The 17,844-nt window shown below is 44.8% G+C and overlaps 1 protein-coding gene across 4 annotated transcripts in view; it reads left to right on the top strand.

Moving 5' to 3' along the window:
• The window catches only part of LOC139756864 (tetratricopeptide repeat protein 39B-like), a 169,277-nt gene that overhangs the window by 90,981 nt on the left and 60,452 nt on the right, over nucleotides 1-17,844 (top strand). The window contains exon 1 of one of the 4 annotated variants that reach the window (XM_071676710.1): nucleotides 15,983-16,623. The exons of 2 other annotated variants lie outside the window; for them this stretch is intronic. In XM_071676710.1, coding sequence (XP_071532811.1) covers nucleotides 16,508-16,623 — 116 coding nt within the window. In that variant the 5' untranslated portion in view covers nucleotides 15,983-16,507. Of the gene's footprint in view, nucleotides 1-15,982; nucleotides 16,624-17,844 lie in introns of those variants that run through there. One more of the 4 variants, XM_071676711.1, reaches the window with a different exon arrangement.

Raw genomic sequence — 17,844 nt, 5'->3', positions numbered from 1 at the left:
TTCCATGAAAACCATTGTATACTCAAGAGGTTTAGCATTACTTCTCTGACGAATGACCTGTGAGAGAAACAGCTTCAAAAAGTGGATTATATATATATATGGCCCTGTTACCAAAAAGAAAATAAAGAAAGAAAGATTGACAGAGACAATTTTAAAGAGGAAAAAAAAAGAATTGGTTTTTTTTTGGCCATTCGAGGCAAAGTACGAGCAAAGTTAACTGAAGAGTCAGTTTCTAGAACTCTCTCGAATGGGCCGTTGTAAATAGAGTCACTAACGGAGAGAGAGTGACATCTGGTAGCAAAGTCATTTGTATGACCTGCTTGTTAGATTAGGACTGACAGGAACGTTTTCCGTGTTCGTAAAATTTTACAGAAACGTTTTCGGGTTTTCTGGATTCGTTAAAACGTTTGGGTGTTATATTGATCGAATGAAACCTTGATGTGCTCCCATGTTTTATAAAACGTTTGTCCGTTTGCAGGACTTACAGAAACGTTTGTGTCGTGAATTTTCTCTTTGTAGCTTGAAACGTTTTTAAGGAAACGAATATTTTAAAGACCTGCGACAGATGAATACATGACTGATACATAAATTCAAAATCATTTTTGAAATGAAAAAAAGTCCATTAGTTATCATTTATTCTTATTTATTTCTAACTCGTCTTTTGATACGTGGCGTTTTACAGAAATACTTCGTTATGTACATTTTTTGTCACGAAATGTACTTCTGTGCATTCAAGATAATAATAACGTATCTAATATGATATATATTGAGACTGACTGTACGTTTTTTTTTTGGGATATGTCTTGTGTAAGTTTCTTTTAAGGGGTTTTATGACATCCGCACGTTTTCTTTAAGGGGGTATATCCTCTGCAAGTTTTCTTTAAGGGGATAGATGTCTTTTGTACGTTTTCCTTAAGGATGTTGGCCGTACAAGTTTTCTTCATTTAAGGGGGCGTGTCTTATACGCGTTTTCTGCAAGAGGGTATTTTTTTTAGCACATTGCCTTTAAAGTAGTATGTCATATGCACGTTTTCTTTGTATGGCATTTAAAACTGGGGTAGTCATACTACCGGGTTCCTGGGGTGCGGGACCCGCTGCATGACGGCGTTTAAAGCTGGGGGAGTTAGACTACCGGGTTCCTGGGGTGTGGGACCCGCTGCATGCCGGCGTTTAAAGCTGGGGGAGTTAGACTACCGGGTTCCTGGGGTGTGGGACCCGCTGCATGACGGCGTTTAAAGCTGGGGGAGTTAGACTACCGGGTTCCTGGGGTGCGGGACCCGCTGCATGACGGCGTTTAAAGCTGGGGGAAGCAGATTACTTGGTCTGCCTTCGCACCACTGGTGCCCACCATCACAAGTGCCCCCACCACTAGTGCCCACCGCCACTGGTGCCCACCAAACACTGTTCCTCACCTCCTTCACCAATCTACTCCACCCAGATGGAACCCCAGACAAACAACTAACAATAATCACCGTAAACAAACAACTAACAATCAGTAGAAGGCTGTGGGAGGGGGAGAAAACTCACCCCCAGCAGTGGAGAGGGCGGGGGAAGAACAACTCTCACCCCAGCAGAAGGGAGGAGCAGGCGTGGGGGAAGAACCCTCCCCACCCCAGCAGAAGGGAGGGGCGGGCGTGGGGGAAGAACCCTCCCCACCCCAGCAGAAGGGAGGGGCGGGCGTGGGGGAAGAACCCTCCCCACCCCAGCAGAAGGGAGGGACGGGCGTGGGGATGGGGAAGAACTCTCACCCCAGTAGTAGGGAGGGGGGGCGGGCGTGGGGAAGGGGAAAGAAGAACTCACACCAGCAGTGGGGAGAGAGAGAGAGAGAGAGAGAGAGAGAGAGAGAGAGAGAGAGAGAGAGAGAGAGAGAGAGAGCGGAGGTATTTTTGCGTGAGTACCATCAGTTGTGAGCGAGCCGCGGACCTGGTGGGTCTCTTTAAGTGGTGTGTCTGGAAGCTGGAAGCTCTCTCTCGCGCGCGCCCACCGCCCACCCTTCCCCCCCAGCCCGCCCGCGCCTCAAACCTCGCCTTTCCAGGACACACACACACAGTCTCCTCTCCCTCGCCCTTCCAGGACCTGCTGGAGGCACACGTCGTCTATAAGCCAGAGTAAACTCGCACATTTTCCAGCGGCTTGTGTATGTGTGTGTGTGTGTGTGTGTGTGTGTGTGTGTGCAGCTCGCTTGGCAGTGTGCCTGCTGGAACTGCGCTCCTAAGACTCTGTTTTCCAATGATCCCGGCGACACACCCCCCTCCTAGCAGTGAACCGCTAGTGAATCCCGTTTCAGTGTATTCAGTAACTCCCGTTTCAGTGCATTCAATAACTCCCGTTTCGTTGCTTCTATTGCCTCCCGGTTTATTGCATCCAGTAACTCCCATTTCAGTGCATCCAGTAACTCCCGTTTCAGTGCATTCAGTAACTCCCTTTTCGGAGCATCCAGTGAATCCCGTTTCAGTGCATTCAGTAACTCCCGTTTCGTTGCTTCTGCTGCCTCCCGGTTTAGTGCATCCAGTTCCTCCCATTTCAGTGCATTCAGTAACTCCCGTTTCGGAGCATCCAGTGAATCTCGTTTCAGTGCATTTAGTAACTCCCGTTTCAGTGCTTCCAGTAACGTTTCAGTGCTCTCAGTACCTCCCGTTTCAGTGCCTCCGGTAATCTTATGTTTCAGTGCTTCCCGTATATCCCGTTTCGTTGTTTCCGGTCACTACCGTTTCAGAGCATTTAGTAACGTCTGTTTCAGTGCTCCCCGTAACTCCTATTACAGTGCCTTAGTAACTTACGTGTCCGTACCTCATGTACGTCCTCTTTCAGTGCTTCAGGTACATCCCGTTTCAGTGCTTCCGGTAACTCCCGTTTCAGTGTTTCCAATAACTTCTGCTTCAGTGTTTCCAATACCCACCCCCCGTTTCAGTTTTTCCAGTAACTTACGTTTGTGTTACCAGTACCTCCCGTTTCAGTGTTCCAAGTAACTTACGTTTCGGTGTTCCTAGTAACTCTCGTTTCAGTGTTAAGAGAAGCTCCCGTTTCAGTGTTTTCAGTAGCTCTCGTTTCAGTGCTCCTTGTGTAGAAAATTTGCCAGCTAAGCATATGTGACCAATGTTTCAGTGTTTCTTTTGCTTCGTGTTTCAAGTGTCTCCTGTAAATCGTGTTTCATTTAGTAATTCGTGTTTCAGCGATTCCAAGTACACGTTATCTTAGTTCTTACAAACTTGGTTTAATTATCCATATGCGAGTTTCAGTGTTTGTTGCACTTTGTAATGTTTCCAAAGCTTGAGCTGTAGTGTTTCTTTTAGCATTTTCACGTCCTCGATAAGCTGTGTTTCAGTGTCACCAGTACCTTACGTTTCATGGCCTGCAGATACTGGTGTTTCAGTGTTTCCCGTAGCTTGTGTGTTGTTGATGTTTCAGTATCTTTAGTATCATTATCTTCAGTAAGTCGTGTATCGATGTTTCAGTACCATTTTTTGCTCTGCCTTTGTGTTTCAGCTCCATGTTTCAGTGGCTTCAGTTATTAGTGTTTCAGTGGCTTCGGTTATTAGTAGTGTTTCAGTTCCATGTGTTTCAGTGCCTCCAGTTATTAGTGTTTCAGTGGCTTCAGTTATTAGTGCTTCAGCTCCATGTGTTTCAGTGCCTCCAGTTCTTAGTGTTTCAGTAGCTTCATTTATCAGTGTTTCACTGTATCTTCTGGTGTTCCAGCTCTTCCAGTATCCTGTGTACCCCCCTTCACCTGGACTTCCAGAACTTGTGGGGGTGTTTAAGCTATGGCACCTTCCAGGAAGTTTGATGTTCATCGCGTCTCATAATTCTTCCAGTAATCCATTTTTCCAGTGGCTCAATTTTTCTCAATAGCCTTCCCCACTCCCACCACTAGTACACTCCTTTCCCGCCTAACCTCTCGTAACAGTGGCTTTCATTTTTCACTCCCAACTCCGTCGATGATCCCCCCCCCCCCCCCCCGTTCCATCTATTTCTTTCATCCTTTTTACAGTGGCATGGACGTGTTTTTTTTTTTTTTTTTACCTCCAGTGGCTCGTCGGTCAGACAACACAACCCCCGCCACTAGTCCAGTGGTAACTGGAAAACACAGAAGCGTGATTACAGAACTTGAGTCAGCACACAGAACCCAGGGAAACAGAAAGTTCTGTTCCCCCCACCACCAACCTCTCTCTCTCTCTCTCTCTCTCTCTCTCTCTCTCTCTCTCTCTCTCTCTCTCTCTCTCTATCTATCTATCTGCAGCTTCCTCCGCTGCTGCAGAGGATGGCAGCTTAGGCCCCATATTCATATCTTACACATAACTTTTACATTGACATTAAACTTATTTTGCTCCCTCATTGCCAATAATAATGATGATAATAATAATAATGATAATAATAATAATAATAATAATAATAATAATAATAATAATAATAATAAGAAGAATGTCAGTAATAATAATAATAATAATAATAATAATAATAATAATAATAATAATAATGATAATAATGATAATGATAAAATAATGATAATAATAATAATAATAATAATAATAATAATGATGATGATAGAATAATAATAATAATAATAATAATAATAATAATAATAATGATAATAAAAGCTAGGTATCCGGATGGAGTTCATAAAGGCTTAGTTAAGTGTCAGTGTTGTTGTGGAGTGTTGGGTTAGGACTGGTGTTAACGCACAGTTAAGTCACGGTTGTCAAAAGGGGGCTTTTGGATGAACAACTCGCCCGTGTCGTGGCTTGGGGGGGGTAAAGTTTTTGAAAAGGACTGGAACTGCAGACACTACAGTATGAATTTCAGCCGTAGTGGCTGATTCTGGTACCACCCTTCCTCCTCCTCCTGTGTATCATTATCATGAGCCGGAGTTGAGCATCTGAGGCGCGCACGACCCCTTAGGTATACGATGAACCCTGGCATTTTGACCTGACGCTCCAGGGGGTCAAATTCAAAGGTCAGGAGCCACCCGTACTCAAAAGTCGTACCGTCGTGTGCTTAAGGGTACGTAACTTACTCAAGGGTACGTACCGTCGTGCCCAAGGGTACGTTCCGTCGTGCTCAAGGGTAGATATACCGTCGTGCTCACTGGGGTGTGTGTGTGTCAGACTACCCTCACGAGAGCGGAGTCGTGGGTGTGAGGGATGAGTTAGTCCAGCCAGAATCTAGGAATCTAGATCTCTGTTGAAAGGACCATCAGCGCAAGTCTCTCTCTCTCTCTCTCTCTCTCTCTCTCTCTCTCTCTCCCTGCTTTGAAGGTTAGTCATATGGCGACCACGACTTTGAAAGATATTTATTTATCTAAATAAATACATTTGTAAGCGCACTGTTGAAGGGATAGGTTGGCACTATTTGAAGCGTCAGGCGTGGAGAGTGTTTTAAGCGTAGAGCACGCAGGGCGAAGATAGGAAGTATTTAAGCGTAGAATACATTAGGCGAAGGTTGAATGTTTAAACGTAGTTCTGCTCTGACGAAGATAGCGTGTTTAAGCGTAGAATACGGAGGGCGAAGCGTGTTTAAGCGTAGAATACGGAGGGCGAAGCGTGTTTAAGCGTAGAATACGGAGGGCGAAGCGTGTTTAAGCGTAGAATACGGAGGGCGAAGCGTGTTTAAGCGTAGAATATGGAGGGCGAAGATACAAAGTGTTTAAGCGACCATATAGAGACGATGCGGGGCACTGAATGCCCCTAATTAAGGCCATCTCATTAACGCTTAGTATACATGTGCCCGAGCCTTAGCCAGGTACCCATTTTATCGACCAGACCCATAGGGTAGGATGAACAGCTGGATTGACTGTGGACCGATTGCCGCGACCAGGAATCGAACCTTTGCAGGCTTGGTCCCGGGCTGCCCGTGCATGTCAAACTGCTTCTTAGCCCTAAGATAAGAAGTGATTAACCGCAGTTTACACCGAGCAAAGCTTGAGTATTCAAGCGTACCCTATGTGGGTCGCAGCTTGTGGGGTGTCGTCAGTGCAGCTTTAAGCCTATGCTGGACAGAGTAAGTCCAAGTCTGTAGTAGAGCTAAGTATAGAGAGCGTGCACGTTTAAGCTTTAAGCTAGATACAGGGGTAAGCTCAGATTTGAGTTGAAGTCACACTTCAGCTAAAGCTTAACAGCGTCTCTCTCTCCAGACGAGGTTGAATTAGTTTTAAGATTTAGAGATGGAGATAAGCTGAAGTAAGCTTACCTTACCCGTAGTAAGAGGATTATTATTTGTTTTTGTAAAGCTTAAAATGCAGCAACAACAAACGTGGAAAGGAGTAAGCTTAGAGCTAAGTTGATGACGTCTTTCTGGGAAGCCAAACACAGCAGTGGACGTAAATCTTCATAAAGCTAAGCTGGAAGAATTGGTTAGCCACCTCCAGCTTATATAACAGACCGTATATACTACGCGGATAGACTATCCGGGCCAAACCCTCCACAGACAAGACTAAACCAACAGAGAATCCCCTGTCTATATCTCTCTCTCAACATTTTCTATAGGTTCTGTGATTCTATGATGAACAAACCATCGGTTATATATCCACTGATTTTAATGTATTCTGCTTATAGTATATATTATATCAGATTATATTATTACAATATTATCGTACCATATCAAGGTTCATTTAAAAGAATATTGTGAAGAAGCAAAGAGAAACAAGGCCAGTTCGTCCCCCACTGTGTCCACTAATTTAACAGCCAAAAACTCATTCCCTGTTCTCTGTTCTGGCTAGGTAGGCTTACACTGGGACAGGGAGGGAGAGGGGGAAAAAAATAATCCCTCCCCCTTACCAGCCTACATTGCGTCAATCCCGCCCAAGATCCTATGAAATCCCACCCTGGAGGATTGACTCCACGCTTTCTGACACAAAAGAAACATGACCATATATATATATATATATATATATATATATATATATATATATATATATATATATATATCGTAGAAGGCGACTAAAAGGGAGGGGAGCGGGGGGCTGGAAATCCTCCCCTCTCGTTTTTTTTTTTTTTAATTTTCCAAAAGAGGGAACAGAGAAGGAGGCCAGGTGAGGATATTCCCTCTGAGGCCCAGTCCTCTGTTCTTAACGCTACCTTGCTAACGCGGGAAATGGCGAATAGTTTGAAAGAAAAAGAAAGATATATATATATATATATATATATATATATATATATATATATATATATATATATATATATATATGAAGCTTGGGAAGTGAGTCAGTTGTTGTTCGCTGATGATACAGCGCTGGTGGCGGATTCATGTGAGAAACTGCAGAAGCTGGTGACGGAGTTTGGTAAAGTGTGTGGAAGAAGAAAGTTAAGAGTAAATGTGAATAAGAGCAAGGTTATTAGGTACAGTAGGGTTGAGGGTCAAGTCAATTGGGAGGTGAGTTTGAATGGAGAAAAACTGGAGGAAGTGAAGTGTTTTAGATATCTGGGAGTGGATCTGTCAGCGGATGGAACCATGGAAGCGGAAGTGGATCATAGGGTGGGGGAGGGGGCGAAAATTTTGGGAGCCTTGAAAAATGTGTGGAAGTCGAGAACATTATCCCGGAAAGCAAAAATGGGTATGTTTGAAGGAATAGTGGTTCCAACAATGTTGTATGGTTGCGAGGCGTGGGCTATGGATAGAGTTGTGCGCAGGAGGATGGATGTGCTGGAAATGAGATGTTTGAGGACAATGTGTGGTGTGAGGTGGTTTGATCGAGTAAGTAACGTAAGGGTAAGAGAGATGTGTGGAAATAAAAAGAGCGTGGTTGAGAGAGCAGAAGAGGGTGTTTTGAAATGGTTTGGGCACATGGAGAGAATGAGTGAGGAAAGATTGACCAAGAGGATATATGTGTCGGAGGTGGAGGGAACGAGGAGAAGAGGGAGACCAAATTGGAGGTGGAAAGATGGAGTGAAAAGGATTTTGTGTGATCGGGGCCTGAACATGCAGGAGGGTGAAAGGAGGGCAAGGAATAGAGTGAATTGGAGCGATGTGGTATACAGGGGTTGACGTGCTGTCAGTGGATTGAATCAAGGCATGTGGGGCGTCCGGGGTAAACCATGGAAAGCTGTGTAGGTATGTATATTTGCGTGTGTGGACGTGTGTATGTACATGTGTATGGGGGGGGGGGGGGCCATTTCTTTCGTCTGTTTCCTTGCGCTACCTCGCAAACGCGGGAGACAGCGACAAAGTATAAAAAAAAAAAAAAAAAAAAAAATATTATATATATATATATATATATATAGTGAGATTACGACAATGATATTAAAGTCTTAAAACAGATGTTATTATGTAAAATATTTGATAAACGAGTTTATTGGATCAGTTCCAATATGTCGAACCTTATTCAAAGGTCAGTTTAAAGGGAGGGGGGTCATCATACACGCAGAGGTCGCACTGTCGTGCTGAAGGATCGTTAAAAAGTCGTACTCAAGGGTCGTACGGTCATGCTCAAGGGTCGTACCGTCATGCTCAAGGGTCGTACCGTCGTGCTCAAAGCTCGTACCGTCATGCTGAAGAGTCGTACTGTCATGCTCAAGGGTTCGTACCGTCGTGCTCAAAGCTCGCACCGTCATGCTGAAGGGTCGTACTGTCATGCTCAAGGGTTCTTGCCGTCGTGCTCAAGGGTTCGTACCGTCATGCTCAAGGGTTCGTACCGTCGTGCTCAAGGGTTCGTACCGTCGTGCTCAAGGGTTCGTACCGTCATGCTCAAGGGTTCGTACCGTCGTGCTCAAGGGTTCGTACCGTCGTGCTCAAGGGTTCGTACCGTCGTGCTCAAGGGTTCGTACCGTCGTGCTCAAAGCGTGTACCGTCATGCTCAAAGGTTCTTGCCGTCGTGCTCAAAGGTCGTACCGTCGTGCTCAAAGGTCGTACCGTCGTTCTCAGGGGTTCATGCCGTCGTGCTCATGGGTCGCACCGCCGTGCTTTAGCCGTACAAGAATTTAGGATACGCGAGTCAGTCAGTCAGTCTGGGATTGGACACAAATCTCATGGCAGCTGGCTGTCGGCTCAACGGATCTGAATTTAAGATAGTCTCTCTCTCTCTCTTTCTTTTCCACTGTACCCTAGTTACGAACTTTGCCAATAACAATATCTTCCACTTATTCTTTCGATCAAAGACTTCACAGTTCCACGTATATATCTTTCTTCTTTTTTCTAATAAATATTATCTTTCCCTTTGTAGAAGCGCGGGCTTTTAAAACATTTATAATGATCTGAGTATAATTAGGATTATCTTTTACATTCAGACGTCTGCCGTAATTCATCCTTCTGAAGTTGTCGCTAATTGAATTCCAAACGGATATGTCCCCAATTTAGCCATGAGATAAAACCCGGAATTAAAGTTGATGGTATAATCAAAGGTCTTCTTAAAATCTACCCCTGGAGAGAGAGAAAAAAAGGAAATTGTTCCACTTACGGAAAATCAGATTAAATTCACTTCTGAAATCCCTCTTCCTTTTTTCGTACAGAATTTGACCCTTTTCATGTAAGGTTAATCCGCTCTTGGGTTCATGGCCTGAAAGTAATCCCTGTGGCCATTCCCATGGGCTAAGCTTTGCTTCCTGGTCATCATGATGGTAGTAGATAGAGCCCTCTACTTTAATAACCCGTCTCCATCTATGTAAATTATAAATTTTAGGATTTATTGCCATGAATTTTAGGATTTATTGCCTTCCTTTAGTGGCAGACAACATCGTCGTGGACCAACAGGTCAAATGTATTATCTAGCGTTCCCATGTACAACCCCCTGTACTCATGGAATTGGGCATGAGTGTGTAGTAGATTGGTGTGCTGTGCATCGGCGGGACAAGGACCGGATTAAAGTTGATAAATTAGGAGCATGATAATAGGCTAGGCTCACTCTGTAACGAGTTGATGCGTGGATTAGATTTCGAAACAAAAAAAAAAAAAGGTTGATTTAGTTATAAATAATGTCGATGTATTACCGTTCCATCATGTGAATTGCGTGCAGAAATTAACTAGCTGATGTTGTAGTCATTACTATTTACCTTCTTCAGCAAACAAGAAATCGTACTCAAGGAGTGTTCTTTATGATAAATAGGCTAAATATCTCTTCGTAAAGAGTTACGTCACTGTTAAATGGGTAGACCATCGTATCTGAAAACTTATTTACGGTTAGTTATAACGCTAAGCGGTATCTTACGAGGCTTTGGGGATTGGACGGTTCATCAGTTTGGATATGAATGTTCCATTAAGCCTGATCGTAACTAACTCACTCTTCCCCCCCCCCCCCCCCAGAAAGCGAGAAAAGAAAAAGGAAAAAAAAATGTCTGCAGAGTTACGTGAAAGATTGGGTTCCTGGAAATCGATGAGAAGCTGTGGGATGTGCGGCACGCGGGCGGACGCGTTCAAATCTTCCCTCCCCCCCCCGACGTTCCAATAATGTCTTCCCCCCCCCCTCCCTGGCGGCCGCAAATATGTTACCGTGTGCGTGTTGTCGGCAGTCAGCGGCGGCGCTTTAAAACCCCTCAATCCTGGAGGTCGTCTCTCCTCCTCCTCCCCGCGTACTGTTTTGTTCCGCGATGGTCGAGAAACGCCGTACCGAAACGTTACTACTAAACAAACTGGTGCAATATTCTACACAAGGAAAATATGTAATCATCTAATGAAACCTAAATTTCCGGTTTAGTAAGAAACGGGCAACTCTGCATTCATTCCTCTCGCTCGAAGGAGCAGATGTCATGGAGTATATATCACGCTCAACTGTATCTCTCTCGGCTGCTCGTCGTGCTGGGAGACGTTTAAGTGAGGTTCACCAATGTTCTCTTGATCGCTTACAGGTGTCTTACTAGCCTAACCTATTTAAACCTCACTTAACTTCATAGCGGCTGAGACTGACCGAAATTTTCAACGATTGTCGAGCCCGTTGTACATCGTGTGCCGCTCCGCACCTCTGGGAACCTGATAGACGTTCCAAGGAAACTTTGTATCTGTTATTAAGTCGATTCCGTCATTCACGTGTATTCTCGAGAAAACTGGGGCAGCGGGGTTGACTACGCCATGAGTAAACCATACTTGCGAAAATTAACGCATTTATTTTGCCTCACGACGAGCTAATTAGAGTCCATATATTGAGTACGGAGCTTCGTTCCCTCGCAAACATTTCATTAATCATTATCAGATTTTGTAAGCGGATTATTTTATCCACTGACGCAAATAATAGAACGATTTCAGATGTGTCTGTAGTCCCTTTTTCATCCCTATTTGATGGTAGATGAACGGATTGTATGACGTCACTGGCGTGATTGACCAATCGAGAAATCAATTCGAACCAGTAACCGGAGCGCGACTCATCTCGTGGCGTCCGCTTACGCTATGTGATTAGTGTTCGTACGGGGAGAAAGTTCTACGTTCGTGTTGCCCCGTCGTCTTAACCTCGTATATATATATATATGTACCATGTCTTTTACTCCTGTGTATATATGCGCGCACACACACACACCCCCTAGCCTACTACGCCAGGTAACAGAACACACTCATGTGAAGAACTAACCTCCGCATTCTGTACAAAGAAGTTACCACAAACAAACACACACACCCACTCGCTTTCTTTTTCTCGCTCGCTTTTACTTCCTTCATGGTCCGTTCCTCACTCCATATCTCCATTCCTCTCAATTTCCAGACCAGCATCCCGGGTACGAGTGCAACGGGGTCCGCGATACAGACTGTCGCCCGGGAGCGAGTGCGAGCGTGAGGTGTGTGTGTGTTGGGGGAGGAGGGGGGGAAGGAACCAAGTCACTGGTGCATGGCGATTCCTCGGTGCCGCCCTCAGCTCTCTCCTGCGGCGTCTACTTTCTCCCAAGCCACGGCGTTACAGTAACCTAGCTAGACATGTATGGACTACCTCCTACGCCATTACGAGTAGCGTAGCGATGTCCTGTGGTAGCAATATTACCAACAGCAGCGTAGGACAAGCAGTAATGATAGTGCTAACAATAACAACAGGAGGGTAGCAATGTTACCAACAGCAGCGTAGGACAAGCAGTAATGATAGTGCTAACAATAACAACAGGAGGGTAGCAATGTTACCAACAGCAGCGTAGGACAAGCAGCAGTAATAGTGCTAACATTAACAACAGGAGGGTAGCAATATCAGTATTAGTACTGCTAACAAAAGCAGCCTCGCCGTTCTAACAATACCACAAACAGCAGCTTAGCCATACGTGGTTACGGCACCACCGCAAGCAGCGTGACCATACCGGCGGTCGCAGCAGTACTACCAACAGCAGTATAGTAATACCAACTGTAGGATACAATACTACCAACAGCAGACTAGCGATACCGGGTTTCAGCGTTATGCCAACAGCAACCTAGAGATACCAGTAGTTGAAGTTCTATCAACATTTGCCTTACAATACCAGTAGTAACAGTACTACCAACGGCAGCCGAGCGATACCAGCAGTATCAACACTACTAACAGCAGCTTAGCTGTACTAGGAATATCAATACTGCCGACAAAATAGCCTTGCAATGCCAGCAGATGCAATACCGCCAACAGCAGCGTTCACAGACGTGCACGCGTAGCAGTACTAACGATAGAGTAGCAACAGTAATACAAGGCCAAGCCTCGCTGACGCTGGAACATCTCGCCATCATCATGAAGGACGATGAATAGAGTGTAGAAAAAATGCTACTACGTTCATGGGTGTAGGCACCGACGCGTTCCTATTATTTCCCTCTGTCGTGCTAGGCTTGCTAGTAGGTAAAATCTCATCGATGTTAGGTAAGCAGGCAGGCTGATCTGATCCTACGTTCTTCCATATATATATATATATATATATATATATATATATATATTTTTTTTTTTTTGTCGGTCTCCCGCGTTTGCGAGGTAGCGCAAGGAAACAGACGAAAGAAATGGCCCAACCCACCCCCATACACATGTATATACATACGTCCACACACGCAAATATACATACCTACACAGCTTTCCATGGTTTACCCCAGACGCTTCACATGCCCTGATTCAATCCACTGACAGCACGTCAACCCCGGTATACCACATCGATCCAATTCACTCTATTCCTTGCCCTCCTTTCACCCTCCTGCATGTTCAGGCCCCGATCACACAAAATCTTTTTCACTCCATCTTTCCACCTCCAATTTGGTCTCCCACTTCTCGTTCCCTCCACCTCCGACACATATATCCTCTTGGTCAATCTTTCCTCACTCATTCTCTCCATGTGCCCAAACCATTTCAAAACACCCTCTTCTGCTCTCTCAACCACGCTCTTTTTATTTCCACACATCTCTCTTACCCTTACGTTACTTACTCGATCAAACCACCTCACACCACACATTGTCCTCAAACATCTCATTTCCAGCACATCCATCCTCCTGCGCACAACTCTATCCATAGCCCACGCCTCGCAACCATACAACATTGTTGGAACCACTATTCCTTCAAACATACCCATTTTTGCTTTTCGAGATAATGTTCTCGACTTCCACACATTCTTCAAGGCTCCCAGAATTTTCACCCCCTCCCCCACCCTATGATCCACTTCCGCTTCCATGGTTCCATCCGCTGCCAGATCCACTCCCAGATATCTAAAACACTTTACTTCCTCCAGTTTTTCTCCATATATATATATATGTGTGTGTGTGTGTGTATGTATATCTGTATAGGTATAACGCTGTCCGTATATCATGGCTACTGTCTGCAGACACCAACGATCACATCACAGAATTTCATCACGACTTGCGTGATGGGGGAAGGAGAAGCGGCAGTGGACGCCGGGTCCATTATACTCCATCGTCCACAGTTTTAAAGTTTTCTCCCACTGACGGTTGACTTAGATGTTCTGGAATCCCTCAGATGTAGTGGGAGGCCACTTGTTACAATCGCTCAGTGGCGTATATATTTTTCCTCACCTTGATTTGTGGAAATGGGCGAAGATTTATTGATTTTTCGCTCGTTCTGAGGTTTTTAAAGATGTCGGAGCAGGGTGGTTGTGTGGGGGGGGGGTGGAGAGGAGAAGAGGGGTGAACATTAGCGGTTGATGGAGTGGTCGTTACCTGGTGCATGTCTCGGTCCTGGGGAGTAGGAAGGCAAGGGAGAGGCTGCTGCAGGGGATAGAGAGAGAGTGTGTGCCGTAGGGAGTGTAGGGCGGTGTGCAGGGAGAGGGGAGTGGCCGTGTGGTTGAAGCACCAGCTAACGGGGGTGGCCGTTCGCGGGAACAGCTTGAGGTTTCACGTGGTACCGTGTTACCTCTACCATAACAGGGATGTCAAGTGGTACCGTGTTACCTGAACCATGCATGGGTATCGCATGGTACTGTGTCAAATGGTACCATGTTAGCTGTACCATGCCAGGGGTGTCATATTGTTGTCCATTGGTACCCATAACCATTCCATAGGTACTAAACGCCGGTACCAGACATGCTGACCCTGACAGTCTTATTGATGTGTGTACCTGATGGTACGTACCTACCGAGGTGAGAGTCCAGTTTGGGGAGTAGGGGAGGAGGTAGGTACCAATGGTAAGGCTCCACCTGAACACATTGGATGGGGTAATTTTTCCTCGGGGTGACCCCGGACATCATCCTCCCCTCCCCCTTCCATGTGGTCTTCAGCCACACCCGTGGTACACAGACATAGGCACCTTCGCCCCTGGTATCCAAACATGGTCTCCTACACCCCTGGTACACAGACATGGTGTCCCACACCCCTGGTACACACACTAGGTCTCCTACACCCACATTGTGATGGTTTCACTGCCTGGCATTTCATCTCATGAATATTCATTCCCTCATGCGTCCCCGGGCGCTACACACACACACACACATACAGTCGCGCATGGCTGACAGTCTCCCGCCCCACTCTCACGCAGTCTATAGTCACGTCTTTAAAGCCCCCTCTCTCTCCCCACTGGACGACCACTAGATCTAACAGGACCTCACAGAATCGTTTCCAGTACCGCACTGTACCACCAACTAACGCACACTAACAGATTTACTAGTTACTGTACCGCTATACCAGTGACCCGTGGACGTGACCCACAACCTCTGTGTGTATGGAGGGTGGAGGGTGTTGGAACCAAGCATTTTACACCCCCTCCCCGTGCTTCGGTAACGCCTGCCCTCATGACATAAACGTGTAATCAATGAATCTTTGATGAATCAGCGGTAGGTGTGACATCTGGGCTTGCAAGGGGTCCCAGGCAGTTCGCTTGCGTGTAATGAGTACACGCCGAGCCGTCGCCCCACCTCTCTCACTTGCCTCATACTCGTCTGTATTTATACAACTAGATACTCATTTCAATGCTTGTGGTCATGTTTACACTGTAGCTGGAGGGATGGTCGAATTAATGTTATTTACGATACTGCGCAGCAATAAGTATGTCAGTATATCCAGGCTTGACTCACGTTTAGGTCAGCAGGAGTCGCCTCTTGCCCTCCTTGCCGATATTATTTTTCTTCTTGAAGTATTTTCTTATCGGTGGAAGTTACGGCAACATGATTAAGCAACGTAGCTAGGCCTTATATATATATATATATATATATATATATATATATATATATATATATATATATATATATAATAACGAGTGGGAGGAGCTACCTATCAGTTGTGGGGAGGGGGGGGTAATGTATGTCTGTTGCTCTCATTTTGTTTCCTGGGTATATATATATATATATATATATATATATATATATATATATATATATATATATATATATATATATATATATATGATCTGGCAGCTGACTGCCCGTGAGTTCATCGCGAGTAACACACATCAGGAGAGAAAGTAGCCACTGAACTGTACCCGTAAAACATATCGAATCACCGACACCAAACTGACAAAAGAAACCATAAATCGTTTGCTTCTTGTGTGCCTAAGATAAGAAGCTAATTTTCTTGCATGGTGACAGCTTTACAATGAGCAGAACCAGGAAAGTCAAGGTATTTATGTGACAATCATTACGTTATCCCCCCCCAGTTCTTTAACACCTGCGACGCGTGAATGAGCGGGTATGACTTGCAAGATGGACGATGTTATTGTACCGACACTCGCCACAGAACACATGCATGTGATTACCTTTCACTCGAACGTGTTCGTGTTCACGATTACTGGACTGTGGGAGCCATTATTTATACCGTTCCACTTGCATAGTTGTGGAAAAAGCACGTCATATAATTAGTGTCGATAGCTGGGAGTACAGGTCTGTGAGATGTTGCCAGCTAGTGTTTTTACAGACTGAATTCGGACCTCAGTGAGGCTCAGGTCGACGTTGGGCTCACGTCTTGGTCCGCTCTGATTCCTTCCACCAGAGGAAACATCGTCCGGGGGAAAAGTATGGCACATAAGAAAAGTGTGAAGTGGAGGTGATGTAGTGTTCGGGAGAAGTGCAGCGTTTTGTGAACAATATTTCACGGAGGGAAAAGATAAATTGTGACATTTTACGGGAGAAATCCTGGATGGGAAAAGTGTTAACGTACCCGGAAAATATCTAGAAGGAAGTGTCAGGTTTTATAAAAGACGGATCGTGAGTGTTGCTACACCGTTGAGTAAATGTTGGGAGAAGGTTCAGTGACTGTGGATATAGCAGAAAAAAAGTGGATAATGACTAGCACGGCAACACCCCTGGACAAACTGTCATCTGCCGTGAACATGTTCTTCAGGAAGAGGTAAGTGTGCATGTGGAACCATCAGTTGGTTCTTACAGGAGGAAGCAGTGTGGCCAGTCAGCACATGGAGTTAGTACCCACCCTCCTCCCTCCCCCAGCTTAACCCGTTTGACCTGCATGATTTCCAGTACAGTGAGGTGTGGCATAATGCCGGAGCCGTTTCTGCCATTATTAACCAATCATCGAGGGTTATCAGGTGGCGAAACTTGCCTGTAGTGAATCATCCCATCATGTGAAAGATCTTCCTTGTATGTGTGTGTATATGTGCATTAGTGTTTTAAGTTAGGTTTTGTATTTTATTCTGTCGAGTATCACCGCATTCATCACCTCACAATGTTTTACTCCATTTCTTCGTTAGTTTAAATATTGCATCTTCTAACAAAATGCTAATGCCCTTTTACTAGTCTGTTTTCGGCGTTAACTATGAGTTCGCTGACAAACCCGTATTTTGGTTAGGAATGACTTAACAAGGCGATATGGGTGATGTATATTAGGGGAAAATATGGCGTTATTTAATGTAAAAGTGAGTAATACACTTGTATTAAATCAACGGATCCTACGAAAACCTTACCTATTGGCCGGAATGATTTTTGAAATATGCCAAAATTATATTTGTTTCCAGCATGGGATTACATGACCTTTCGCTGTCGTCTGTTTGTTAACATCCAGAAACTTATCGGCAGTGCCTTTTTCCTGAATGTAACTGGTATGTTTCAACAGGAATATTAGATATTCTGGTAAATCTTGACTGTAAAGGAAGTTAAGCAAGGGTAGGTTTTAATTTTTTGTTTTTTTTCTACAAGTGTATTACCTACTTTTGGTGTATGCCCAGCTGCCTTTGATATACTACTATCACAATAATCGTTCAGTTTGAAAGATGAAAGTTAAAATAACCGTTTCGGTCTTGCATTCGTTTGAAATTGTTTGTTTTTTCCGATGTCCTTTTGATGTGTTCTAAGGTTCTAGGTGCGGGAAATCACCAAAAGTAGTAATTTGCTATAGAAGTGGTCAGACTCGCTCAGAAGACATTTAAAGACGATCGGATAAACAATTTTAACCAAACCTAACCAGGGCCTAACCTAACCTATGTATTTACCTTAATCAAACTTAGAAGACTCAGAGTTGGAGTCATCTTGGCCTTCCTCTTCCTACTCGTCATCCACAAGTGGCACTGGCTTTTATCTTTCTTTTTTCTTTCTTCTTTTCCGACTGTGGTGGAGT

This window comes from Panulirus ornatus, chromosome 23, assembly GCF_036320965.1.
Source record: "Panulirus ornatus isolate Po-2019 chromosome 23, ASM3632096v1, whole genome shotgun sequence".
NCBI classification, from domain to species: Eukaryota; Metazoa; Arthropoda; class Malacostraca; order Decapoda; family Palinuridae; genus Panulirus; species Panulirus ornatus.
Note: the sequence above shows the minus strand (reverse complement) of the source record. Positions and strands in the feature narration are given on the sequence as shown.